Source organism: Phragmites australis, chromosome 13 (genome assembly GCF_958298935.1).
Source record: "Phragmites australis chromosome 13, lpPhrAust1.1, whole genome shotgun sequence".
Classification (NCBI taxonomy): Eukaryota; Viridiplantae; Streptophyta; class Magnoliopsida; order Poales; family Poaceae; genus Phragmites; species Phragmites australis.
This window is the reverse complement of record NC_084933.1, coordinates 3642058-3669057: the sequence shown is the minus strand read 5'-3', so window position 1 is coordinate 3669057 and position 27000 is coordinate 3642058. Positions and strand designations below refer to the sequence as shown.

The 27000-nt window shown below is 43.1% G+C and overlaps 2 protein-coding genes and 1 pseudogene across 4 annotated transcripts; 2 read left to right on the top strand and 1 right to left on the bottom strand.

Annotated features, from left to right (window-relative positions):
• Positions 1 to 3227: 3227 nt before the first annotated feature.
• Positions 3228 to 5213, bottom strand: LOC133888396 (protein SENSITIVE TO PROTON RHIZOTOXICITY 2-like; annotated as a pseudogene).
• Positions 5214 to 8040: 2827 nt separating this feature from the next.
• LOC133887612 (uncharacterized) lies at positions 8041 to 10018 on the top strand. 3 transcript variants are annotated; one of them, XM_062327554.1, is made up of 3 exons: positions 8041 to 8290; positions 9373 to 9470; positions 9564 to 10018. In XM_062327554.1, exons 2-3 carry the CDS (start codon positions 9388 to 9390, stop codon positions 9691 to 9693), a joined length of 213 nt encoding a protein of 70 aa, XP_062183538.1. In that variant the 5' UTR covers positions 8041 to 8290; positions 9373 to 9387; the 3' UTR covers positions 9694 to 10018. The 3 variants fall into 3 exon arrangements, with proteins under 3 accessions (XP_062183538.1, XP_062183537.1, XP_062183539.1); XM_062327555.1 differs by lacking the exon at positions 8041 to 8290 and adding an exon at positions 8304 to 8460; XM_062327553.1 differs by lacking the exon at positions 9373 to 9470 and having other exon boundaries at positions 9564 to 9705.
• Positions 10019 to 12875: 2857 nt separating this feature from the next.
• On the top strand, positions 12876 to 22326 carry LOC133888395 (3-hydroxyacyl-[acyl-carrier-protein] dehydratase, mitochondrial-like). Its single transcript, XM_062328617.1, has 2 exons — positions 12876 to 13142; positions 22189 to 22326. Exons 1-2 carry the CDS (start codon positions 12876 to 12878, stop codon positions 22324 to 22326), a joined length of 405 nt encoding a protein of 134 aa, XP_062184601.1.
• Positions 22327 to 27000: the final 4674 nt, after the last annotated feature.

Here is a 27000-nt window from a genome sequence, read left to right as displayed (position 1 = left end):
CTACAAATTGCACTACTCCTGTAAAATACTCTGGTGTGCACACCACCTTAAAATCGGACCATCCGGTGTGTTTTGCTGAAATACATCTTCCGAGTAAAAACACTCCGATGTGTACAAATACCTGAACACTGGACCATCTGGTGAGTGCAATTTTTTCTGAGACTTCTCCAATTCAATCAATTTTTTATCCCAGCTGTGGCAGTTCCATCATGTATTGCATCTATGAGATCTACTAAAGCATATACTTGATAAATATGTTAGTCTAATTAACTATATTTCATTAATCACTAAAATTGCATGCATGCCCTAAAAGGGCCATATTTGCAATACCAACCAAATAAGAGATAACTTCCTTTATTTTATCTCTATACCCTTACTCTATGACGGCTACGACTAGCCCCAGATCAAATAGGATATGTATGATCATCATGTAACCCTTATAGATGTATAACATTTATAAAATATATAATAATGATTATATATCCTTGTTAGCATACATTATAAAATAATATTTATTTGTGATAGGAGAGAGTATGAGAAACGAAGGGGCAGAGTGATGGGCCCGAGTTGTATATGAATTTCTTTTGTAACCATGTCTACCTCGGGGTGGTGACCGCACTACAATGTCATCTACGATGGAGGCCTCGGGCTGTGGGAGCTCGACATGTACAACCTTAAGTAGTGGTGGAGCTTTCTGCTGGCCAAAGGGGGTCATGGCCCCTCCAACATTTGGCTAAAGTGCTCAGCATCCCAGTGAAATTAGAGTTGTATGGCTTAAGAGCGGCGCCTCCTATTATTTGGTTAAAGCTCCACCACTGGCCTCAAGGATGGAGGATCAACTTGTTCCTTTATGAACAAGTAGCTCTCATATGTTCCCTTCTCAACATTGTCGCTTGCGGGCAGAGGGCATAGAACTGGTTGGGAGGGGCGGGGCTGGGGTGGAGAGAAATGACAGAGCAAGAGAAGCGATGGGTCTATCCTGGGGTTGAGGCTAGAAGAAGGATAAATTCATGATATGACACCGAATAACTATCTAATCTTTAGTAGGTTATCTATTGTGAGGATGACATATGGGACTTAGATCCACATGTCATTGATACAACAATACATATAAAGAACATAGCAAGTTATTCAGTGACAAATAAAAAAAGTATCCCAAAGAAGAAAGGACCGTATCCATCTGATGGAGATCCGATGGCTGGAAAGCATTGAGTGTAACAAACAGTTGCTTGTTTGTTAGCAACTAGCTTGCATTATCGAGATTGTAAGTTTTTGTTTGTTTCCTATTGTTTGTTATGTTAGACCAAATGCCTTTAAAGGAAAAAAAATTGGAGCAGAGTCAATATGTACCATGTGAAAAAAGATCATAAGTGATGGGTGATAATCATTATAGATGATGGGTTTGGTACTCGTCATCTTGAACGCACCACTGATGACTAGTCATAAGTAACGAGTAAGAACCTGTCACTAATAAATTCATAAGATTATGATGCGATGGGTCATAATCTTAACACGTCACTTATGATTTGTCATTGATAAACGATTTCACATTTTTTGGATAAAAAAATCAAAAAAATATTTTTCACCCGAGCCATCCCACACGGGAGCTATCGCCACATGTCAGTTGCTATTTTTCACACTGTTTTTATACTCTGCTTTTTGTTGGGATCGAACCAGTGACCTACTCTCATGCGTGTAGCTGCCTTACTACCTCACCCTTATGTACGTTCTGAAGGAAGCCAAATATTTTATCCTTCTAACCTTTTTTGCTGAGGGTCATAAGTGATGGGCTACGATTATGACCCGTCACTAATGATTGTTTTTGCCGAATTATTGATTATTGAATTATTTGATATTGAATTCAGTGAATTGTTGATTTACATATAAAAAAATTCATTCAAACTTGTACAGATATTTTATGAATTTTAGAATATCTCATGCCAACTATCGTAATTTAATAGGTGACTCAGAGTACCTTCAATAAAACGAGTCATGAATTTTACATACAGACTCCGACTTCGACATTTTTTAACTCTACGGATATCTAAAAAAAATTATATCCGTTTCTCCCATACTTTGTTGGGTTTGGAAATTTTTGAGACCAAATTTGGCTTGAAAGATTGAGTTCTTGCCCCCTGATATTTATGTATCATATTTGGAATGCGCAATTGCGTCCATAGCTGCCACCCTTTACATCAAAAACATGAGCAGAAATGCATAGTGGTTCCTATTCTAGTGCTGCTGAGGTGAGAAAAATAAAAAATAAAAATATATTTGTGATGAAAGACTATGTAAATCCAACTAGTGCGACTTTCTTTCTTCAGATGTAGGTAGTCCTGATTAATCTAGAGTTGGAGATGTCGTGTTATTGGATCAAAAGCAGGAAAGAATATTAAAAAATCCTTAGAATAGAAGGAGAAAAATCTTGTTAATAACAGAGTCGAGTCATAAGGGACGGATCATAACCGTATCTGTTACTTATGATTTATCATAAATGACATGTCGTAACATCACTCGTCACTTATGACTGGACCAAAGAGACCTATCACTTATGACTGATAGGGAGATCCGTCACTAATATGTTATACATTAGTAACGAGTGTATTTACGACCCGTCACTTTTGTTATCAGTGATGGATAACTTTATAACCTGTCACTGATGACATGTCGTAAATGATGGGTCATAGTCCGATCCTGACCTAAGGCTATATAAATGATGGATCGTCAGGACCCGTAATATGACCTATCACTAAGAATACCTAGCGACCCATCATTTATATAGTATCTCCTTTATTTGTTTTTCATGCATCACCACGGCACCGCGTACTGCCTTATTCCCCCCTCTAAGCTCGTAGAACATCCGGAACCTCAAAACCTCTAACCCTAACCTCGTTCATCGGCGTGTAGCAGCGCCAAGTGTAAGGGGCATCATAGGAAATGTGAAATTAAACTCACTACGGTTGGTATGAGTCTGTCCAAGATGCGGTTATTGGGATTTGGGAGTAACCAAATGTCCAGCATTCTTACTGGCAAGTTTTCAAGCGTGATAGTGTTTGATTTTGTAATCTCTTGGTTTCTGAAACCTTAATAAGATGATCAGGAGAACAGGTTAATTCATGCAAGATCCAAGCATCTAGCAAGCTAGTATTCATACAACGAGAGATTCAGCTAGAACATGCGCGCACCAGGTGAAAATGGCCAGATTGTAAGTCACAAATTTGATCGTCTCATGATGTCTCCGTCGTCGGCACCGCCGTTGCCGTCACCGGGACAGGCGAATGGCCTGCCGCAAAGAGCGCCATGTGGCCCATGAGCTTGTCTTTGCGGGAGAAGAACGTGACGCAGGAGCAGCGCCACCAGAGCTCGCCGCAGTGCTTCTCGTGTGTGCGGAGATCGGAGAGCACGGCGAACTGCTTGTCGCCGCAGCGCCGGCACGCGTACATCTTGGGGCAGTGGCTGCGCCGGTAGTGGTACTTGGCGCACACCACCGATTTGAGCGGCTGGAACCGCGAGTGCCGCCGGTTCTACCGGCACCTCTCCGCCGGGCACGCGTAGCTTCGCCTCTCGCCGCCGCCGGTGCTGTTGACGGCGCCCAACGGGTTGATGACCGCGGCTTACGTCTTGTTTGAACCCCTTGCCGCACACATGGCAGTAGTGCATGTACCTAGCCAGCAGGTAGGACGCGTCCAGCTCCACCACGTTCGTGTCGCCAGTGCCACAGCCTGTCCGGCCGCTTGTTGACACCGCTGTGAAGCTGAAGCTCCCTGCATGGTCTATCGCCGCATGCGCGCTGCTCGCTGAGGGGCCGGTGCCGAACAGTGTCCGTTAGCTCATGGCCGAACGGGGAGATGTCAGCACCGTGCGCAGCCACTACTATAAAAAACATTATCAGTGCTGGTTGAAAAACAATTTTACTATCAGTTTTTTTAACCGGTACTCTTTTATCGGTATTGATACTCAGCAGTATCAGTGATGTGCGGATTGACGTCCATCCAGCATTGTTGCCATTTCCAGGATATAAAAAAAAAGAAAATTAGCGGCGCGAGAGCAGCATCCGAGTTGGCTTGGAATCGAGCCGACTCAGATGCTGCTCCTGCCGCCACTCCCCCACCACCGTCGTGCTCATGCCTGCCGGTGTTGCAACGACAAGTAAATGTCAATCCAATCTCTAATTATGCCAATCCAATGTTCAAAGAAATCAGGCAAACAAATCACTATACCTCAAACAACAGCCACTGCAAATCACAACACCTCAATTATACAAACAAAATCATACGAACAAATCACAACACCTCAATCATACAAACAAATCACTACGCTTTTCCGCTTCCGTGATCCAGTTGCCACCGGTGTCGTGCTCCTCAAAGTAGGCCTTGAGCTTGGCGTCCTTCTCCGGTTACCATGGCCCTTTCTTCACACTCTCCTTGTCGTAGCACGATGCTCTCCCCATGGCTTGATCTTTCACGAGCTAGCTAGCTACCTGGATCTCGAGCCGGTGGGGGAGGAGGTCGGTGGGGAGGAGAGGAGTGAGGCTGGTGGAGGAGGTCGGTAGGGAGGATCTGAGGAGGCTGGTGGGGAGTTGAGGAGTAAGGCTGGTGGAGGAGTTAAGGCAGAGAGAGAGCCGGATGTGGGGAGATTTGGAAGATGGAGAGTCGGACATGGTAGATAAGGGAGGGAGAGAGAGAGGGTCGGACATGAGGTTGTGAGTCAAAAGCTGATGAAATAAAATTTCAGGTCTGAATACTCTTTCAATGCCAATTGGGTGATGGAACCGGCACTGAAAAGGACTATCAGTGCCGGTTCGTGGTTAGAACCAACACTGATGTATCAGTGCTGGTTCTTAGCTCCTTAGTCGTTGTTCACGTGTGAGAGTTTAAGAACCAACACTAATACTGTTGTTGAACCGGCATTGATAGAGCGATATATATGTAGTGTTCTGTAATAGTGCACCGCGACAGCTGCTCGTTGTCATCAATGGCTGCTCTTCTGTTGAAGGACAGCTAGTGCGCCACTGCGGATGCCACAACGGTTATCTCTTGCAGGATGCAGAAGGCGTTGTGCGTTGCCATCGTTGTGGCCTCATGCTGGCCGAGGTGATGCGCGGCGGGTGAGACGACCATGCCAACCAAAGGTTCAAGCTGCTGGACCTTGTCTCGCAAAACACCGACGTGGTAGGCGAGCAGGTCCACGACGCCGCGTGAGAGTGGGAGCATGCCATGGTCAAACCCCTACTGGAAGAATCGGAAGCTCTATGGGTTGTGAGGGAAGCATGGATTCATGGCTAGATCGTCCTAGCTAGCTAGGGTTTGCAATTAGCACTAACTATATCTAGTGATCAAGGAGATCTAGTTGGAGAATGTTTTTGCATACACACATACATACAAGTATATATATCTAGCTAGGTAGATAGGAAACTCCTTTCTCTCGATAGTTTCCTCATTTTCATGGATCAAAATGTAGCAATCATGATTAAACTAAGAGAAGACACGTACGAAAGGAAGGGAAGTCAATGGATGAGGAGAGAGGGTTGATGAAAAGTAGTGCATGCCTCCCTCCCTGCTTGAGCCTCCCTCAAGTGCTACTGCCCATATGGAGCACAGGAGCAGTTCCATATAGAATTGCAATTTTTAACCTTTTTCTAATGGTTTGTTGGCAGGTAGTATTGTTTCTAATGGATCCTCTACACTGCTAAGATAGAGTTGAGCGAGTTTGACACGACCTTTCCACGTGTGTAGATGTGTGCATGTTAACCTCAAGAATAACTTACATTTTTACAGAAGACGGCGAGCCGACTAGGCCGGCGAAGGAGGAGGGTTTAAGATCTGTTTAGTTCTTGTTTAAATTTGTTATATCTAAGATTAGTTATATTATAGATTTTTAGTTAGCTATTTGGTTAATTGTTATAACTATAGTAAGTCATATTTTCTTAGTCCTCTAGCTCACACGTCATACTCTCAATTTTTTAATTAACTTTATCACACTTATAGCTAAAAATTTCTTAACTATACTTTTTATAATCTTAAACATGATAAACTTAAACGTAAACCAAACATATCCTTAAAGAGATAGCTCTCCTATACATGTGTGCAATATACGGGAGTGCAAATGGGTGTGTTTTTCTAACACCTGCCATTTGACTATTTGGTTAATTGTTATAACTATAATAAATCATATTTTTTTAGTCCTCTAGCTCACACGTCATATTCTCAATTTTTAACTAACTTTATTACACTTATAGTTAAAAATTTCTTAACTATACTTTTTATAATCTTAAACCTGACAAACTTAAACGTAAACCGAACATATCCTTAAAGAGATAGCTCTCGTATACATGTGTGCAATATACGGGAGTGCAAATGGGTTTGTTTTTCTAACACCTGCCATTTGACGGCCTGAAGATAAAGGGTAATAATATCTCTTTTTTCGCAGCATTTTTTTGGAAGCTCGTGCGGAGGCACATAAGATCTGGCTGTCCATATTTCAGGTCGTATCCAGTGCGAGTGTATACGTACGTATATATATTATGCTAGCTGCTAAGCACTGACAGAGAGAGAGAGAGAGAGAGAGAGAGAGAGAGAGAGAGAGAGAGAGAGAGAGAGATGGCCTTTCACAAAGAAAAAAACAACAGCCAATGGCGTTGCCATTTTATTTCGGACAAGATTGATAGCGCCAGCTCAGGCTGGAGCTAGGTCTATGCAAAACTATATATGTTGACTTCCAAATGATTGCGCTAGCTGTGCCTGTAGATGGATGGATTCAGCTAATTAAGCTTATAGCTAACTACTGATTTATTAGTTCTCAGGTCCCTTTCTCAGCTTGAAATCGTCTCATTTTTACCTTTTTCTGTTGTTCTAATCTGCGTATCACTTCTACGTAGATGATGACTAAACTAGAAATGTTACAACTCAGTTCTTCTATATTTAACGAATAGGCAGAGCTCCTGCCATATGTTTCAAAAAAAAAAAAAGGAAATGGGACACAAAAGTTTGTGGTAGTAATAGGTTTTGTTTGTATTTTTCTCTTGTAACTTTTAGTTATATATACAAATTAAGCTATTCATAATTCAACTTTGTTGACCAGAAAACATATGCACTAATTAGGCCAGGTAAATGTATGTCCCTATATATTTCTATGCCGGTGGGTATGTTTGGTAGCATAAATTCGACCCTCATCATTATCTACTTCTCTAATTTACCCACCAGGTAGGTAGACACATGGGTAGCCTGATATAGTATACAGTGGTGGATCAACAATAAAAATGATGGGTGTCCTGAGCTAACTTGTTAGAATCCGAGTGTCCTATTTGTTAGGTTAAAGAGTGTCATAAACTGTTATATATGATGAATCACTGAAAAATAAAAATTTAACTAAGTGTCATATACATCCTATTAATACAAGTGGATTTACCCCTTATAGTATAGACACACTATAAGTGTATCAAAATATTACAATGATCATGAGATAAAAAATTATATATAATGAGTTCGCATAAGAGTATCTCTACAACCACCACCACGCTACACAACTCCGTAGCTATCTAAGACAAAAACCTATAGAGAACGAGCCGTAGCTCGGTTAGTCAATCGTCTGGTGTGAGCGCTGCCACCCGGGTTCGATTCTAGGGTCTTATCAGGGGATTTATCATCCGTTTGCTCTTGAGATGAGTCCTAGACGCAACATAGGATACGCACACAAGTACACGTTAAGTAGCATGTGTGTGTTCGCACACTAGAGTCTAGGATCTTTCAATGTATCTTTAACATGTGGTTAAAATGCGCACGTGTGCATGTGAGTGGTGTGTGGGTCGGGTGCGTCCTCGGTTATACCCTAGATAAGAAAACGTGTATTAAAAAAGGACAAAAACCTATATACAATACAATTCAAAGTACAAAATACATCATCCTTTGTATCATTTTAACCTAGGACAACATCACTCACCTCACTTTTTTAAGGTATAACATGACACATACCACACTCACACACGTGCACGTCCGTATACACTTTACAATCGGGAGACTGGACGCCTGCGATACACGGTAACCAGATTCTACTGGAGACGCATTAGCCCAGCCCATGGGCTTACCATTCCAGCTTCTAGCACCAAGCCCAGTCAAGCTAACCGCGCGCCGCCGCCACCACAACCCTAGCACCGCCGCGGATTCTCGTGCCCATCTCCCCGCTGTCTGCCGATCCTGTTCGGGCGCCGCTCCTCCTCGCGCCCATCTCCTCGCTGCTCGCTCCCCCCAGCCCCCTGCCGGCGTCGCCGCCCACCGCCACATCGTCGACACCGGTAAGTGGTCGCGGTCCCTTCCTCTCCTCCGACGTCAGAACCCCGTGATTAGGCGTGGTGGCTCAGGGTTATGGGAGCAATTCGGTTGGTTTTTGGTTCCGGTGATCTACATAGTAGGATTTCCGTCGGTGAATTTGTGCGGATCCGTGGGGGGGTTCAAATTCAATGAGGTATATAATTTTCTTTTTCATTTGCTTGCAAGTGCCTATGTTGTGATCTATCTATAGTTCCAATCACACCGTCACCTTGTCGATTCAGAGATAAAGTATTAGCGTCATGAAAAAAGCAATAATCAAGTAGTTGTTCAGATAAGAACGTTGAAGAATTGGTTTCTATAGAGAGAAGCTCGGAGAAACTCAATGAAGCTTCTTAACTGATAATTTAAGGTTCACCCTGTAAATTAAATGCGAAATCTGATGATTCCTGGGAGATACAGATTCACGATGACATGGTGCACCTCAAATGAGCTTCTCCTCCCAAATGCTTCATCAAACCTTCTTTTGACCCAAATAGAGAAACACTATGTTTAGCGCATCTTCTCTAACTGTCATCAGCAACCACATGTCGAATCATTGGTTGACAGTTGTAGATAATATCTTGCATGGTGGCATTCCTTTCAATACTGTACCATCATCTATATGGTTGGTTTATGGATGCAGTATTTTTTGTACTTATCCAGTAGGGATAAAACGTGGAAGCATTTTGCTATTGTAATGGGAAATGAAACTTTGATGAAGCACTTGAGCAAGAACATTCACACAAGCTTCGTTTTATCACCCTGAATCCAAATGCTGTTGAATTCTGTACCTTGAAATGGAATTAGAATTTAGAAGTAGCTTTGTTGATTTTTTCCAAGTTTCCCAACTACTATCTCCACTCACAAATAAGTGGCATCTTGGACATCGACATTGGAAAAAAAAAAATCTTTGGCAACTTATTTATACTTGTAAAATCTTGTGAGACACATGATAGCTTTTACCTTCCACTTATCTAATATGCAACTGCCTTGTTAAGTTTGATAACAAATGAGCTTTTGGTCGTATTTTCTATGCTGAAGTATTTTTCTCCATTTCTTTTTACAGTTACAAGTCAAGCACATGTCCAAAGCACGCAATGCTTTAGTTGCCACTGGCTTATTGGCCTTCGCTGGTGCTGGCTTAGCATTTCCATTTCTTTTTGTGTAAGGGCAAGCTATGCACTTTTTAGCACCATCAAGAAACTTGGGAAGAGTTGTGCATTGACCTTTCTTTTTTAATATGCACATCGTTTTCAGGAAATCAAAGAGCAGGCCTATCATTGATTCATCAAAACCTCTGCCACCACAGGCTACTTTCCGAGGACCATATGTGAATACTGGATCACGTGATATTGGACCTGATCCTACCGACTACCCTAAGAAGTGATCTATTCTTTCCTGACATTCGAGGTACCATTTGTCTTCTCTTGGAGAGATCACTCAAGGCCACAACTCTGAAATAGTGCTACGATATCTTGTATTCTGTGCGTCCTGATCATTGTTGGTTTCGGGACATCTGACTGTGCTTTGCAAAATTTCAGTGTCTCCAATAAAAATAAATATTGTAGACCTTTGCTGGTATATTACTGTTATATTTTATTACGGGTGCATATAGGATTAGTTGCATTTTTTATATGTATTAAGCAGAATATTCGAGATATCCATGTAAATTGGCTGTATGGAAGTACCAGGTGCAGATCCTTTATAGTGTACAGTCTGTTCTGCAGTCACTGTCCTTTACTATTTTCTAATAATCATTTCAATGCGTAAAAATAATACCCTCATATATTCAACCTCTGTTGGGCATATTTATTCTTTTTCGTGGTACTGTCCTATATGATCTATGTTAAGGTGCCATTTGGAACATCAGAAATTTCCTTTGACCTGCGAAAGTTGGATTGTACTCCTTCTATTTCAAAATTAGGATTCGATAAAGTCAAACCTCGTAAATTTGGACCAACAATTAATCAAATTGTGTGCATATTTAGTATATAAAAGATGTATCAGTAGATTTGTATTTTACATATGTTTTAATAAGATATTGATTTCGTAGCAATAGATAATATATTGCAAGAATTAAATGGTCAAAGTACACTTTGAAAGATTTTCTCAATTCTGAATATGACCTATAAAAAGAAGGAGGAAGTATTCTACGAAATATTCGTACATTGCAAATGGGACCTTGTAGAAATGTGTTTTGAACTATAATTGTTTAACAAGCTAATGGGGCACTCTGAAGCAGTAGTCCACAGACCACGTGGCATGCCTCGCCGGTGCAATATTTTGTCATGTCATGGCGAACTGGCAGACAACCGTCACACAGATGAAAACTTGTCCGTCGTATCTAGCTATGCAACGGTGGCATTTTAGAGACACTTCTACTCTTCTATTTACACACTTGTAAGCACTTTTTTTTTTTACAAGAGCCTTGATAAAATTTTACTGGAACTATCGAATATTCCAATAAGTGTAGATGAACTAAACCAAAATGCAGAAATGAACGTGATGCTTCTCATGAAGTTCATCTCTGGTCGAACCGCGATGAGTGGTGATGGCAAAGTGACAACAGCCATCCAATTTACATGAAAATAAATTGTTGGAAGACAGGTAGGACTGATGAGACTGCAATGAGCTACAGCCTACAGTCGATCCTCTCGTGGTTCCAGTCCATGGCCAAAGAAGGCTACGATGTACCTTATAGTTGGTGCCCTCTGTGACACTGTAGAGAGTATGGTGGCTTCTTCATTAGTAGAACACCGTCTTCCACAGTAGTAGAACACCGTTTTATTATGGTTGCAGGGACAGTAATCTTAATCATGGTGTGTGGTTTGTACCCTTCGTGAAGTATGGCATTGTAGCTTGATCTCTTTTTAGTTTATTTAGTTAGCAGTAATATCACTGGAAGTTCACCAAATTAACAGAATAGCACATGCAGAATTGACTTGATCTTAAACCACACTGTTTAGGAATCCCACTATTCAATCATTGAAGTTTTTCTTACTAAACAGTATGAAACTGAAGCATTTTTGTACTAGGCTGCTAGCTCAAAGTAACCAAATTTTAACTCTCCATTCGTTGATATTTATCCAATACCATGCAATGTTCTTAGTAAGTTTTGATTTTATACTGCAGAAAAAAAGGCAAATTATTGAAGTTTTGTGCTTCCAAGTGAAAATAGTTTATGAAAGTAATGCTTACCGGCTATGGATACGAGACCTATTTTACTATTAAAAATAAATGAATAAATTAGGCGGAAACTTAACGGATAATCTCTTCCTTCTTTTCGGATACTATTTGAAATCAAATTACGGCATCGCTTCAGCTCGCGCCCTAATTTATTCATATTACCACGTGGGATCCTATTTGGATGTATGAGATGGTATGTAAATGTGTTTGATTGGATCTATGGAATGGTATGAGAATGTGTTTAGTTATTTAAAAGATGTGTATTATATTCATGTATAAATTAGTTATTTTATAGAAATAATAATTTTTATATGTATTATTATCATATGAAATGATAAAAATGCATATAAATTAAGCATTACAAAGAAACTTACTTTTTCACCGTATAATCTAGGGCTTGAAATAATTTTAGAAATTAATTTATCATATAAGAAGAATATTAATGATTTTTTTCAGATTTTTGAGAATTTATTTGAGATCCTAACAATTGTTAGAAGTTATAAAAGTAGTATTATTTGGAGAATTTTAGTTTCAATTATACACAATATTTTTGAGTGAATCTAATTAAAATGGGTTGCACATAGATTATAGAACACATATAATAAATTTTTATAGTAATACAAGATCACTATTTTAAATAGAGGGGAATTTTATATACTGTTTATACGGGACTAGACTGGATGGGTCCTGGACTGCTTGTGGTGGGCGATTTGGCATACCGGCCAGTATCTGGAAATAATATGTAAGAATCTGAACGAGGTTTTATCTTAGACGTTGGACGATCTAACCAACTAAACACGTGTACATGTCTCGTCCTAGATGATCTAAGATCAGGCTTATATATATCGAATCAAACACATGCTAAGAGTAGCTCATAAGGGCAGGACGGTATCATATACTTCACGTTTTCGACCAATTTTTTCTTCTCTAAATACAGTACCTAGCAGCACACCGATCGCAATGCACTTTTCTAGATTTACGGTCACTGCACGCATACCAAGAACGAACAAGAGAAGCAATTAGCACAGGTTGGATGGGCAAAAAGCGTTGCCCGTACCGAAGACATATGAGCTCGGTAGAGTTGTTATTTGTCCAACAGGTGATAATAAAAATGTCATTTATTAGTTCAACGACACATTAATATGTATGTTATGTCGATCAAAGTATTTAATATCTGACTCGATACGTCGTGGGCCTTACAAGATGTCACCTGTTAGATGAATGATACCTTGTTGTCACTCATTCAACGGGCGAGATATACTAAATATATAATTTTTTATATAATTGCGTATTTTTGTAAATATTGAAAAATAAAAATAAAAAATCCTACTCTTCCCTCTCGTGCTGATCCCCCGCTCCGAAATCCCAATCTAGGCCACCACGATGCGCCTCGGCCGTGCGATCTTCCCTCTCGTCCGCACCAAGATGACGATGTCTTCACCGGCGGTGATGTGGGTCAGCGACGTGGTGCGCGAGCGGTGGCGCTTCACGGAGGCGGGCGTGGCGGTGTACGCGGCGGTGAGCGGCGACCGCAACCCGATGCACCTTAACAACGGTTTTGCGCGGGAGGTGGGTGGGTTCGAGCGCGGCCGCGTGGTGCACGGCATGCTGGTGGCGTCCCTCTTCCCTTCCCTCATCGCCGCCTGCTTCGTACACTCTAGTCTCTCTCTCCCTCTCTCTGGCATTTTGTCGAACAGCACATGTGTGAGGAACCGTCCAAATAATATTCTAATTGATTATCAGAAAGATCATTATTCACAATCACAACCTCGATGATTAACGAGAATATCATCCCGGTAGTCCTGGCACGTGTTTTGTGCCCAAGATCGGAACACATGTCTTTCAACAGTTTCATCACAACATAGCTTAATAAAGACCGAGTAATAAATATTTATATTACAAGTATTAAGCATGCAACTGATTTCAACAATTTACAACAAAAGCGAGCTAGGAGGAGACAAAAACCCCTCAACTCCTAACCAACAAAAGATCTACGTAGTGGAAGAAAATAAATTATACAACAAAAGGATATGGAGCCACATGCCCTTAGGCTCCATACCAAGAGCACCGAGTTCGGAGTATAATGTGCTACTCCTGCCTGCCACCCTGAACGGCAGGCACAAAGTAGCCAAACACCGCCTCCTCCTCGTCGACTTGTGAACCTGCATCAACTTAAAGGCAGCACCCTGAGTACGAAGGTACTCGCAAGTCTTACACAATATAGGTATATAATATCCCAACTCCAAGGATTATGCATTGAGCTGTTAGCAAGAGTAGGCTACAAGGTTAAGTAAAACATATGTGGTAAGCAACCTAGACATATGTGTGAGCAACTAACTTAACCAACATATATGAAATTACCCTACAACTACCAACTGATCATATGAAACTGAAACCACATTAATATCAATGTATAACAAGTATCATCTCGACCACTTCCCACATATTCGAACCACAAACCACATATCCGAACCATACAACCGAACCAACCACGAGAACTCTACGACTGGGTGCAAATGAAACAATAACATGCTCATGACCGAGAGCGCGGCAGTTCGAACTGTTTATACATCCTGCAGGGGGATACTCTTGGACCCACGTGACTCGGGGACCATATGGCTTGTGCCACCCGCTAAAGTAGCCTAAACATAATTTAGAACGTTGTTTAGTAAGTGGTCAACTTCATCTAAACAACTCACTAAATTTTGTTTATGCCTCTTCATGATCAATATGTATGAAAATGCAATATTATGCCCCTAAGTATAACTTCTTGTGAGTTTCAATGTTTGTTACGGAGGGAAGTGCACGAGAAAGAAACGGTAGCTAGGATCGAGCATATCGTCGTTTCATGTTGCATTCATGCATGCATGATCTATATACATGTATTACGGGATTCTAACAATATATCCGGCGAATGCGTTGTGCTAAGTTGGAATTTGACGTTTCCCTTTTCTTATGTCATTACAGAATGGTTAGGACTCGTCGTGATATGAATGATCCGGAGGGGTCAAATGAGAACAACCCTCCTCCACCGCCGACTATGACGGAAGTGCTCATGATGATTGAATAGAACCGCCAGACGAATCAAGCGCTTCTTGAGGCTCTCGTCCGCAACACGGCTCCTCATGGAGGGGGTGGAGCCAGGCGCCGAGATGAATTCTCAGATTTCCTGAGGACTCAGCCGTCGGTTTTCTTGCGGGCTGAGGATCCTCTGGATGCCGATCACTGGCTCCGGACGATCGAGCAGAAGCTTGCTCTCCTCAGATGTGAGGATCACGAGAAGGCGCTCTACGCCGCCCACCAACTTCAAGGCCCGGCGGGCGCGTGGTGGTCCAACTTCTTGGCCATGCACCCCGCTAACCACTGAGTGTCTTGGGCGGAGTTTCGCGAGGCCTTCCACTCTTTCCACATCCCGAGCGGCCTCATGGAGATCAAGAGGCGGGAATTCGAGGACCTCAAGCAAGGAGGCCGAACCGTGATGGAGTACGTGCAGGTGTTCAATCACCTTGCACAATATTCTCAAGATGAAGTGAGCACCGATGAGCGGAAGCAATACCGCTTCGTTAACAGTCTCAATTCGAAGATGCAAGACCGGTTGTCGACGCATGAGTTCGCCGACTTTAACAAGTTGGTGAGCACATCCCTCACGGTGGAGTTCAAGCTCAAGAACCACCAAGAGGAGAAGAAGCACAAGAGGGGTCTGTCGCCTTCCGTGGGCGGCGGCTCTCAACGCGCCCGTACGGAGAATCCATCTCCACCATCTCACATGTCGGCCTCGACAGCCCCACGACCGATGTGGCTGGTGCAGCGTCCGTCCTTCTCCGCTCCACAAGGACAGCGTACGAGACCCGTCGGCTCCTAAGTGGGCGTGACAGGTGGTCTCGGTGGCCCATGTTACAACTGCGGCCGTGTCAGCCACTATGCGCGGGATTGCGTGTATCCGAAGCCGGGAGCCACGGTGGCCGCTTCCAGGCCACCACCGGCTCAGTCTGCGCCACAGTCCTCTCAGGCGACCCACGTCCCCAAGTGTGGCCGAGCACGCCACACCAACGCCGTTGAGGTTCAGGAGGGTGATACCGTCCTGATGGGTACGTTGAGTACGAGTTTCAATTCTGTCGTCATTCCTGCATTGGTTTTGTTTGATTCCGGGGCCTCTCACTCCTTCATAGCTACGAGATATACCTGGTGGCACAGGTTGAAAGTCAGTGCCACCACTTCACCGTATGCCATCGATGCACCCGGGGCCAAGATTCTAGTGAGTCAGTGTGTGCCCAGAGCGTTGGTCATTATCAATGAGACGCATTTTTGATGCAAACTTGCTGGTGATGGACTCAAAGGGGATATATGTCATTTTGGGAATGAACTGGCTCACCAAAAATGAAGCTATTATGGATTGTGCTCAGAGGACAGTTACTCTAAGTGGTCCGTCCAGCACCCGAATTCAATTGAAGCCTGAGGGTGTCAAATCTTGTCTCTTCACCTTGAAGGCTGTCCCCACCGTAGACATGATGAGTATTCCTGTGGTGTGGGAATTCTCAGATGTCTTTCCGGATGAATTGCCAGGAATGCCTCCCAACCGAGCAGTTGAGTTGTCAATTGATCTCATGCCTGGAGCGGCTCCAGTTTCTAAGATATCTTACAAGATGTCGTCAGTTGAGCTAGTTGAGCTGAAGAAGCAGCTTCAGGAATTGCTATCCAAGGGATTCATTCGTCCGAGCTCCTCACCCTGGGGATGTTCGGCACTCTTTGTGAAGAAGAAGGATGGTACCCTGCGGATGTGTGTTGATTACCGTCCGTTGAATGAGGTCACTATCAAGAACAAATATCCTCTCCCTAGGATTGATATTCTATTTGATCAACTAACCGGAGCCCGAGTCTTCTCGAAGATCGACTTGAGACTGGGCTATCATCAAATCAAGGTCCGACCGAAGGATATCCCAAAGACGGCTTTCTCGACTCGCTACGGGCTATATGAATTTACCGTCATGTCCTTCGGATTGACGAATGCACCGGCATTCTTCATGTATTTGATGAACACGGTGTTCATGGAGGAATTGGATAAGTTTGTCGTGGTTTTCATCGACGACATTCTCATATACTCCAAGACTGATGCAGAGCATGTAGAGCACCTCCGTATTGTTCTTGGCTGGCTCAGAGATCATCAACTCTATGCCAAGTTCAGCAAGTGTGAGTTCTGGCTCAAGAAGGTGGCATTTCTGGGGCATGTTCTGTCAGAGAATGGTGTTGCAATTGACCCAAGCAAGGTGCAGGATGTGCTCAATTGGGTTCAGCCCAAGAATGTCACTGATATCCGGAGTTTTCTCAGACTCGCGGGCTACTACCGCCGGTTCATCGAGAATTTCTTCAAGATTGCCAAGCCGATGACCGAGTTGTTGAAGCAAGGCAATGCTTTCGAGTGGTCGAGTGACTGTGAGACAGCTTTCCAGACTTTGAAGAAATTGCTCATGATCGCTCCAGTCCTTGCTCAGCCTGATGTGAACAAGGACTTCGATGTCTATTGCGATGCTTCTCGCATGGGCCTCGGATGTGTCCTTATGCAAGAAGGCAGGGTTGTCACTTACGCCTCACGGCAGTTGAAGCGCCACAAGGAGAATTATCCGACACATGATTTAGAGCTGGCTGCAGTCGTGCATGCTCTGAAGATCTGGCGTCATTATCTGATGGAGAACTTGTGCCGTATCTATCGGATCACAAGAGTTTGAAGTACATTTCCACTTAAGCCGATCTGAACATGAGGCAGCGAAGATGGCTCGAGTTGATCAAAGATTATGAACTGGAGGTTCATTATCATCCTGACAAGGCGAATGTGGTCGCCGATGCCTTGAGCCGAAAAGCTCATTGCCATTGTCTTAGGGTCGAGCCTGAGAATTCCACACTTTGTGATGAGTTCCGCCGACTTGGGCTCGAGATGGTCATGGATGGATTCATTGCCAACCTGGAGATCAAATCCACTCTTCTGGATGAGATCAAGGTAGGTCAGAAGGATGACAAAGGCATGGCCCGAATCCGAGAGAAGATGAAGATCGGTCAGGCCGTATGCTTTTCTGAAGACGATCAGGGCGTTCTGTGGTTTGGGAACTGACTAGTGGTTCCAAGGGTCGAAGCGCTGAGGAAGAAGATCCTTGATGAGGCTCATGATTCATTGTTGTCTATTCATCTGGGAAGCACAAAAATGTATCAAGACCTCAAGCCAAGATTTTGGTGGACTCGCATGAAGCGAGAGATCGCTCGATATGTAGCTGAGTGTGATGTCTGCCGAAGAGTGAAGGCCGAGCATCTCAAGCCAGCCGGTACACTTCAGCCCTTGCCCATTCCTTCTTGGAAGTGGGAGGAAATTGGAATGGATTTCATTACCGGCTTTACGAAGACCTCGAATGGGTACGACTCTATATGGGTGATTGTGGACCGATTGACGAAGTCCGCTCATTTCTTGCCCATCAAGACCACATTTTCGGCCAAGCAATATGCGGAATTGTACCTCACCAGGATAGTTTGCCTTCATGGTATTCCGAAGAAGATTGTCTCCGATCGAGGCACACAATTCACTTCTCATTTCTGGAGGAGTTTCCAAGAGGCCATGGAAACCGAGCTTTTTCACAGCACGGCATGTCATCCTCAGACAGACAGTCAAACTGAGCGGGTGAACCAGATTTTAAAAGATATGCTCCGAGCTTGTGTTCTCACTTATGGGAAGAAGTGGGATATATGCCTGCCATTCGCGGAATTCTCTTACAACAATAGCTTCCAGGCTAGTATTGAGATGGCACCGTTTGAAGCTCTTTATGGCTGGAGATGCCGAACGCCGCTAAATTGGTCCGAATCCGGCGAACGGGCTTTCCTTGGTCCGGATTTGGTCAAGGAGGCAGAAGATCATGTTCTGAATATCCGCAAGAGTCTTCTCACGGCTCAATCCCGTCAAAAGAGCTATGCGGATCGCCACTGTCGAGAGCTCACTTTTGAGGTTGGAGATCATGTATACCTCAAGGTGTCGCCCCTCAGAGGAGTTCGCCGATTCCAACTTCGAGGCAAGCTAGCGCCTCGATATGTGGGACCATTCCAGATTCTTGCTCGGCGTGGAGAAGTAGCATATCAATTGAACTTGCCGCCGTCTCTCTCCGCCGTGCACAATGTGTTCCATGTGTCACAATTGAAGAAATGCCTCTGAGTTCCAGCCGAGGTCGTTGATGTTGCACCTCAGGAGTTGCAACCGGACTTGACATATTGTGAGCAGCCAATCCGAATCTTGGATGAAGCCAAGCGCAAGACACGACAAAATTCCATCAAATTCATCAAAGTCCAATGGAGCAACCACTCGGAAGATGAGGCAACTTGGGAGCATGAGGATAAAATCCGCTCCGAGTGTCCCGAGCTCTTTGCGAGCTTGTAAGCTTTGTGTGAGTTTGTACAATTGGGACATCTTGCATGTCTATGCTCATCACACATGTGGATTAAAGGTATTGCTTTGGGTTCCATCACTCACCGCGTGAAAGTGTCCAGAGCGTGGTACCTCTCACAACGTGGTACCTCTCATAGCGTGGTTTCTAGACTCATCGCGCTCTTCCCCGACTCGTACCGAATCTCGGGGCGAGATTCCTTTTAAGGAGGGGAGGTTTGTCATGTCCCAAATTCCATAATCGCGTGATTAAGCTTAATCATGCATCATTAGCATCATAATTAATTTCGAGGTAAATTATTTTGGCGTACTATAGCATTTCGTTTGAAAACAATTAGATGAGAGAAAGAAATTTGGGAGAGAAAAGAATTGAATTCGCAGTTAAAATGGACTCTTTCTCTAACACGTGGGCCCACCAGAGTGGGCCAACCACCCCATTCTCTCCCCCTCTTGAGTGGCAGCTCACTCTCTCTCCTCCTCACTCTCCCCCACGTCCCCCACCCGTGCTCCCCTCCCCTCTCACTCTCCCTCTCACTCCCTCTCTCTTTTCTTCCAAAATCCGAGCTCAAGAGAGGGATTTGAGGTGAGTATGTGGTATCAGTGCGATCACAAGCTCATGAGCTATCTATCCCCCCAATTCATTTTCATTTTCCCGGAGGATTTGAGCCGGATTTGGTGTCTTTTGGTGTTTAGGGTTGAAATGTGAAGAACACCGGATTTCTTCGCCTCCCGAGCTTTTCCCTCCGTTTCCTCCTTCAATCGGTGGTCCACAACCTCGGTAAAGGCCTTTGGGTGAGTTCCCTAAACTCCCATGGCAAGAATCCACCTTTTAGATGGTTGGATTTCGAATTTTGAGCTAAGGGTTTGAAGTTCATGAGTTCTTGATGAATTAGAAGCAATTGCTGAGTTTTGGTTAATTTCGGCGTATACATGTTGTCCTACGTGGTAGAGGAAGTCAATGTGATGCTCTAGGTCCAAGTCACCACTCCAAATGTCGCCAAAATCGTCGCCGGTGAGCTCCAAAAGTGCCTCCAGCGACTCCCATCGGTCTGACCGCCACCCCAAGGTCGGTCAGACTGCCAGGGGCCAAAACTCTCCGGATGGGGGCGGTCTGACCGTGTTTATGACGGTCTGACCGTGACTCTTGGTGGTCTGACAGCCAGTATACCTATGGTCTGACCGCTGTATACCCAGACAGCATAGTTACTGCTTGCTGAAACTTGTAAAATTCATAATAAATTCTCTGTAGATCCAAAAATTATGAAACAAATTTTGTTGGTTTTATAATAACCTACTCTAACTATTAAAAATATCCTCAGCCATGAAATAATGAATTAAATTTCTGAGATTAATTAATTAGGTTAAAGCTTCATTAATTCACTGTTAATTCATCATAAGTCCAAAATTGATGAATCCAAATTTTCTAGTTTTATTATGACTTGTTCTATCTAGGAAAAATGTTTTCATCCATTATATGCATGTTGTGGCATATATTTGTACTTCATTCATACTCATTGCATTGCACGCGTTGTTCTTTTTAGAGATCGTCAAACCAACGATTCCGGTGAGCGAGGTCGATCCTGAGGTGCCACACCTTTGTGAACTAGTGCATCAAGGCAAGCAACTAACATATTTCACCCATATCAAATTTGGAAGTCTCAATTGATGAATATGCTTATGTATGTATGCATGTGTCGGGTACCCTTGGGTAGAACCAATGCCGATTGCATCTTTCTACCTTGGTCAATTGTTTAAGTAATTTCCTTGTAGCCTAGAGATGGTGTTATGTCTAGGTACGAGTACGATATACATGCTTAGCAATGCTTAGGTCTTTCGGTAGAAATCGAACGACGGTGTTTTCCGTTGTTCGCGAGTATAGGGATTACTATTGATTACAAATACATGCTGATGGTGAGATGGTTGGTGAGTGGTGAGTACGAGACGATATGTGGGCGGTATTAGGGGTGTCGTCTGCCTCAGTGGAAAGTCCAGGGGGCAAGTCGGGAGAGGAAACTCGAGCACCATAGACCGCTTGCATCGTTTAAGGCCGTCCGTCGGTACCGTTGGCTTTAGCACTTACCTTACTCACCACATGCCGATCTAATGGTAAGGCGAGCCGAATACCTTCGCAGCTGTGGCTTTGTGAGCGTGAACATCGACGATGTGAGCGGGCGAGCTTGTAAGCGGTACTAGTTTGCTCCGGGAGTAGTTCTAGTATCGCCGTGCCGAGCGATGCATGACCCACACGGTTGGGGCTGGTTGGGAAAGGTTGTCACGGGTACCCCCTTGTGTGCACTTTAGTGGGTAGCACAAGCCGTATGGTCCTCGTGTCATGTGGGTCCAGGAGTATCCCCCTACAGGGTGTATAAACAGTTCGAACTGCCGCGCTCTCGGTCATGAGCATGCTATTGTTTCATCCGTATTGGTCATAGAGGTTCGTTGTGGATTTGTGGTTCGGGTTTGTGGTGGTGGTATGGACATGGTGGTTATGTGGGAGTGGTCAGAGTTGATACTTGTTATACTTTTGATACACATGTTGATTACAATTACTTATGTTCAGTTGGTGATGCAGGGTAGTTTCATATATGTTGGTCAAGTTAGTTGCACACACATATGTCTAGGTTGCTTACCGCTTAATTCACTTAACCGCATGTTTAATCCTTGCTACCAGCTAATGCATGATCCTTGGAGTCGAGCTATGTATGTGTGCTCTATATTGTGTAAGACTAGCGAGTACCTTCGTACTCAGGGTGCTGCCCTTAAGTTGATGCAGGTTCACAGGTCGGCGAGGAAGAGGCGGTGTTTGACTACTTTGTACATGCCGATCAGGGTGGCGGGCAGGAGTAGCACACTCTACTCCGAATTCAGTGTTTTGGTGTGGAGCCTAAGGGCATGTGGCTCCATATTCTTTTGTTGTATAGTTTTCTTCCGCTGCGTAGATCTTTGGGTAGTTAGGAGTTGAGGGGTTTTTGTTTCCTCCTAGCTCGCTTTTGTTATAAATTATTCGAATCAGTTGCATGCTTAATATTTATAATATAAATATTTATTACTTGCTCTTTATTAAGCTATGTTGTGATGCACTATGTTGAAGGCATGTGTTCTGATCCTTGGGCACAAAACACGTGTCGGGACTGCCGGAATGGTATTCGGGTTAATCGTCGAGGTTGGATTATGAATAATGATCCGCCTGATGATTAATTTGAATACTGTTTGGACGGGTCCTCACAACATGAGTGTGGAGCGCTCACACTCACAGTATGGCGTGATGGTTGGTTGGTGCAGCCTAGCGCGGTGTACGCGGGCCAGACCCTCGAGTTTGCGGCACCGGTGTACGTCGGAGACGAGGTGGTTGCTCAGGTCCAGGCACTCCACATCAGGCCGACGACGATGGCGATGAACAGCAACACGATAAGCCGCTGATACGTGTATTTACACCGCCGTCCTCTATCATTGAGGCCCTGTTTGTTTGCCCCTGGATTGTGGATTCTACAAATAAATGGCTAGATTCTAGAAGTGGATTCTGCAAATATATGCCTGGATTATGGCACAATCCACAATCTACTCAAGGTGAGCTTCTACAATCCACAATCCATAATCCAGAATCCAGAATTCAGAGGGGAAACAAACAGGGCCTGAGTTAGCTTCTCATGTTAAGAAGTATTTCGAATGGAATGGTGATAAGAGAATGACAACATGATATTCTACCACAGAGGATGAGTTGATCCCTTTAATTGCCGTGTGAGATACCCGTATTATTTAAATGTAACATGGACAAAAAAATGTGAAATTCTTTGTGACTACTGAGAACAAGCTTTCTAAAACATTACCTGATGGGCCCTTAAGCTTGTAGCTGTTAGTTGTTGTCCCTGCAAGCTCACAGACATTAGTTGTTATCCCATCCTGATGTTGGCGAAAGTGATCCTACAGAGAATGTTCTCAACTCAGGGGATAAAGAATAGTTGTGAGCCTTCAATAAGAAGACAACATCAATGCAAAAGATGTTATCAGTTTGAACACCATGAAAAGGCATGCAAGGACGAAGAAGGTTGTGGAGGTTTGTATCATTTCTATGAAAACCAATCGTGTCATTCCTTCAACATCACCTAAGTAATCCAATCAGCAAGATGGCAATATGGCTGCAATATCAAGTCCAATGACAAGGCAAAGGGCAGTACTTGCATGTTCTCCTACTAGCCCAATTAGAGAAAGCACAAGTCCAGGGCCCCTGATAAGGAGCCGAACGGCTGCTATGAATTCTCCCTTGAAATCAAACTGTAATGCAGCTATGGTTTGTTGAAGTATTATCATGTTAGCTATGTATTTTTGAAGTAGTGTATGAACTTATTAACTATGGACCTATGTCTAGTTAAACTGGATGTGACTTGTTACGGTTTGAACGATGTATGAGACCTAATTTATGCATGCTCGGTTTCATATGGTTGATGCATTTTTCCCTTGTGATTCATACTTCTCACATACTCTTTTATATGAACAAGGGTATATATGTATTTTCCTTCTCTGGTTAGTTTCAGTTAACTCATAATGGTATTTTGGAGTGACCATGTTGAACAATAGTGTTATTTTGGCAATGGCACAATTTAGATGGTAATTTGGCAAACTGTCTCGAACATAATGATATGTGGCATTTTCCCCTTTTTTGTAATTGCTTCATCAGAATTCTTCGCTGAAATAAACATGCAAATTGTGCAATATAGCTTTTAATAATTTAGCCCCCAGATTGCAGCAATCTGCCCTCCACCAGTTTTATGCAAATTGTGTAATCTAGCTTTTACAATCCATAATTTATATGCTGCTTTTCACAATCTCCAACTCAAACAAACATGCCCTTATACCCATAATGCTTTTGTTTGCAGCCACTACTTCCTTGGAGAGGTCGTCCATCAAGTTGAGCTAACTCTTGCCTTCGGGGTAGTCAGATCTGTAGTGCGGGGCTATCGGATGGCATCCTATAGGAATAGGAGCCTCTGAGCTGCTACATATCTAAAATGCTGGGCTCCTTACTAATAGTTAGGAGACGTGTGGAGGGATCGGTGGCGTCATAAGGGGGAGAGGGGTAAATTAGGATATTTAGAACTATTTCGGCTCCAAAACCCACTCAAGATAAACTTATATCAATTTCTATCTAAATATGATATATGTTTATCTAGTGTGTCTACTCTACCGATCAAAGCGCTTGCAACCTATCTAAGAAGGTAAATTGCAAGAATGTAAATGTGGAAACGTAAATAAGGTAGAGAGAGAAAACTCGGCATAAGAATTTTTTTCCCGTGGTATCGATAGCATTAATGCCACCCCTAGTCCACGTTGGAGCTCCACAAAGGATATACTCTGGATCGGCACCCGGTCATAGCTCTTGAGCCATCAAGTCACAAAGACAATGCCTCCACCCGGATGCACCACCAAGCCACCAAGGCAAGGTCTCAACACTAGCCTCTCTTCCGGTTCCTTACCATCGTGACACTTCGGAGCTTGAGCCACTAAGGTAAGGATCTTTGCATCCTCGTACACGCTTCTTGTCGCCTCTCCACACCAAGTCGAAGGGTCAACAAGCTTGCCAACGAGTCACCAAGATTCCAAGGTGCCAGTGTACCACTTGGTAAGGTTGGATCACTCCTTGATCCACTCTATAGGCAGTAATCACCTAGCAACACTCTCTCTAGGACTATAAGCACTAAACGCTCTCTAATCTTATGCTTCATCGCCTTGGATAATCACATTAAGTACTTTGATCGCTTGGATGTCTTCTCAGGTGTACATGAACTTCTCTGGACTCCAGCATCTTCAAATGGTCGAGTGGGTGGGTATTTATAGCCTCAAACTCGCATAGTAGCCGTTAACCTAACGACTTAGAAAAGTTGTTAACACCGGATGATCCGGTGAGAACAATAAAACTAACACCGAATCATCAGGTGAGTACACTATCACCAACTAACCGTTGGAACCCCACTTAAGCCTTTGTGAACATCGGACACTCCGATGTATACTTTATCTCCATCACCGGACTATCCGGTGAGATATCCTGAGCCATCCGAGACTTTCCTTCTTCTCTGTTTAAATTGCTCTGGTGTTAGCATCCAGTGCACATCACTTCATCACCGGACTATCCGGTGAGTTGGCTTCAGTCAACCGAGCCAATGCAACCCTCTCTGGAAAATAATACTCCGGTGTGCACAACCTTCATCATCGGACCATCAGATGTGTTGAAGTTCGTTATGCCTCTTTGCACTGTTCATTGTCTAGTGTGTGAAACACATTTATCACAGTACCATCAGGTGCTTTGATCTTCAACTTCAATGGCTACAACCTTGTTTGGACAAAATGCTTCAGTGTGTATCTTCTCTGATCACCGGACCTTCCGATGAGGTCTTCAGGCCTCTCTACCCTTTGTCAAATATGCTCTGGTGAGTTCAACACCCAGAGCACCGGACTATCTGGTGAGTTCATTTCTCCTGGGACTTCTCTACTATGGTGGTTTCTTCATGTATTGCATCCATAAGACCTACTAACATATATTCTTGACAAACATGTTAGTCCCATTGACTATGTTGTCATTAATCACCAAAATCACAATCATGGTCTAATAGGGATATTTTCGCTACAATCTCTCCCTTTTTAGTGATTGATGACAACACAACCAAAACAAGTGACAAATAACAAATGATACAAAACGTAAAGATCATAAGCGAGCACAAAGTCTTACGACATTGCTTGGATGCATATTCTTACCACTAAGCCCCCCTTTGTTGTGGCTTTCTCTTTCTCTACTGTCACTATCTCCCTTGAACGACCTATGCAAGAGCTTCTCTTTTGTTAATCTAGGCGGCTCTCTTTTGTCAATCTAGGCAGCTAGCATATTTTCTTCTCCCCTCTTTGTCAACTTCGGTATTTCTAGATATCTTGCTTGTTGTTACAATCTTCTCGCATTGTTCATATTGCTTTCATTTTTCTTTGGTCATCAAACTTCTCCCCCTTTGTCAACAATCTTACAAAAAGAGCTATAAACATATGTTGAACTCAAGGGAAAAATATTAGAGCACATGAGAGAGAGCTTCACAAATTATGATCCAATAAAAGGATACCAATTGTATGGATATCACTACAAATAAATGATATCAATTGTTGGCTATGAAAGCACATTGATCATAATTTATGAAACTCACATAATATAGTCTAAACTCCCCCTATATGTGTACTTCCATATGATGAGAAAGAAATATATGCACAACTAGAAAATATATCAAGATAGGAAGTTTAAGCTATATTATGCATGGATGTAGCTTAAATAATAAAAGATTTGACAATGATACCAATTGAAGCATTTAAGCATTGCATACCTCCTGAAACATGCTGATTGCTCAATAAGACTACAAAAGATGTCACTAGAAACACATGTTAGTCTCGAAATCATAACCTATAGGATGTACTCCCTCTAAATGTGTGCATACAAGTGTTGAATAATTGTGAGATATATGCACTTGTTATTGATAACAATGGAGATTTATCTTATAGACCATAGATTGGATCACGACATATGAAAGATACCAATTGTAGAAACTAGTGCCAAGAAATAAACCTGCAACTAATAAACCATGTAGGTTGCTTATGGTTAGAGATAGACACAAGAAACCTACCATATGAAAACCTACACTATGCATTGCAATAATTTGAAATAAGCATATACAATCCTAAATGAGGCAAATAAGCTAGAAGCAAGAAACAAAATGCATGAACATAAGTCTAGCTGCACTTACCTCTTTTACCTTTGGATGAGGATTTAGGTATGTGATGATCATAATCTTCATCAATGCGTCTATCTTGTATACTTGGTTTCTTTGCTTGAACCTTCACTTTATCTTGTGAGCCAAATCTCTAAACCCCCATAGCTGTTTTGGGCTTCAAGTCTTCTTTGGAACCCAAACCGATTGGGGCCTATTTATATTGGTAATGACTTCTTTGGGCACCCAAATGGTTTGGTTTCACCTCTAATCCTTTCTCCTAACCATGTGTGCAACCACCTTGACATTGTCTTTCTTCTTGATACATATATGTATGCCAGGATTTTAAGATCAAAAC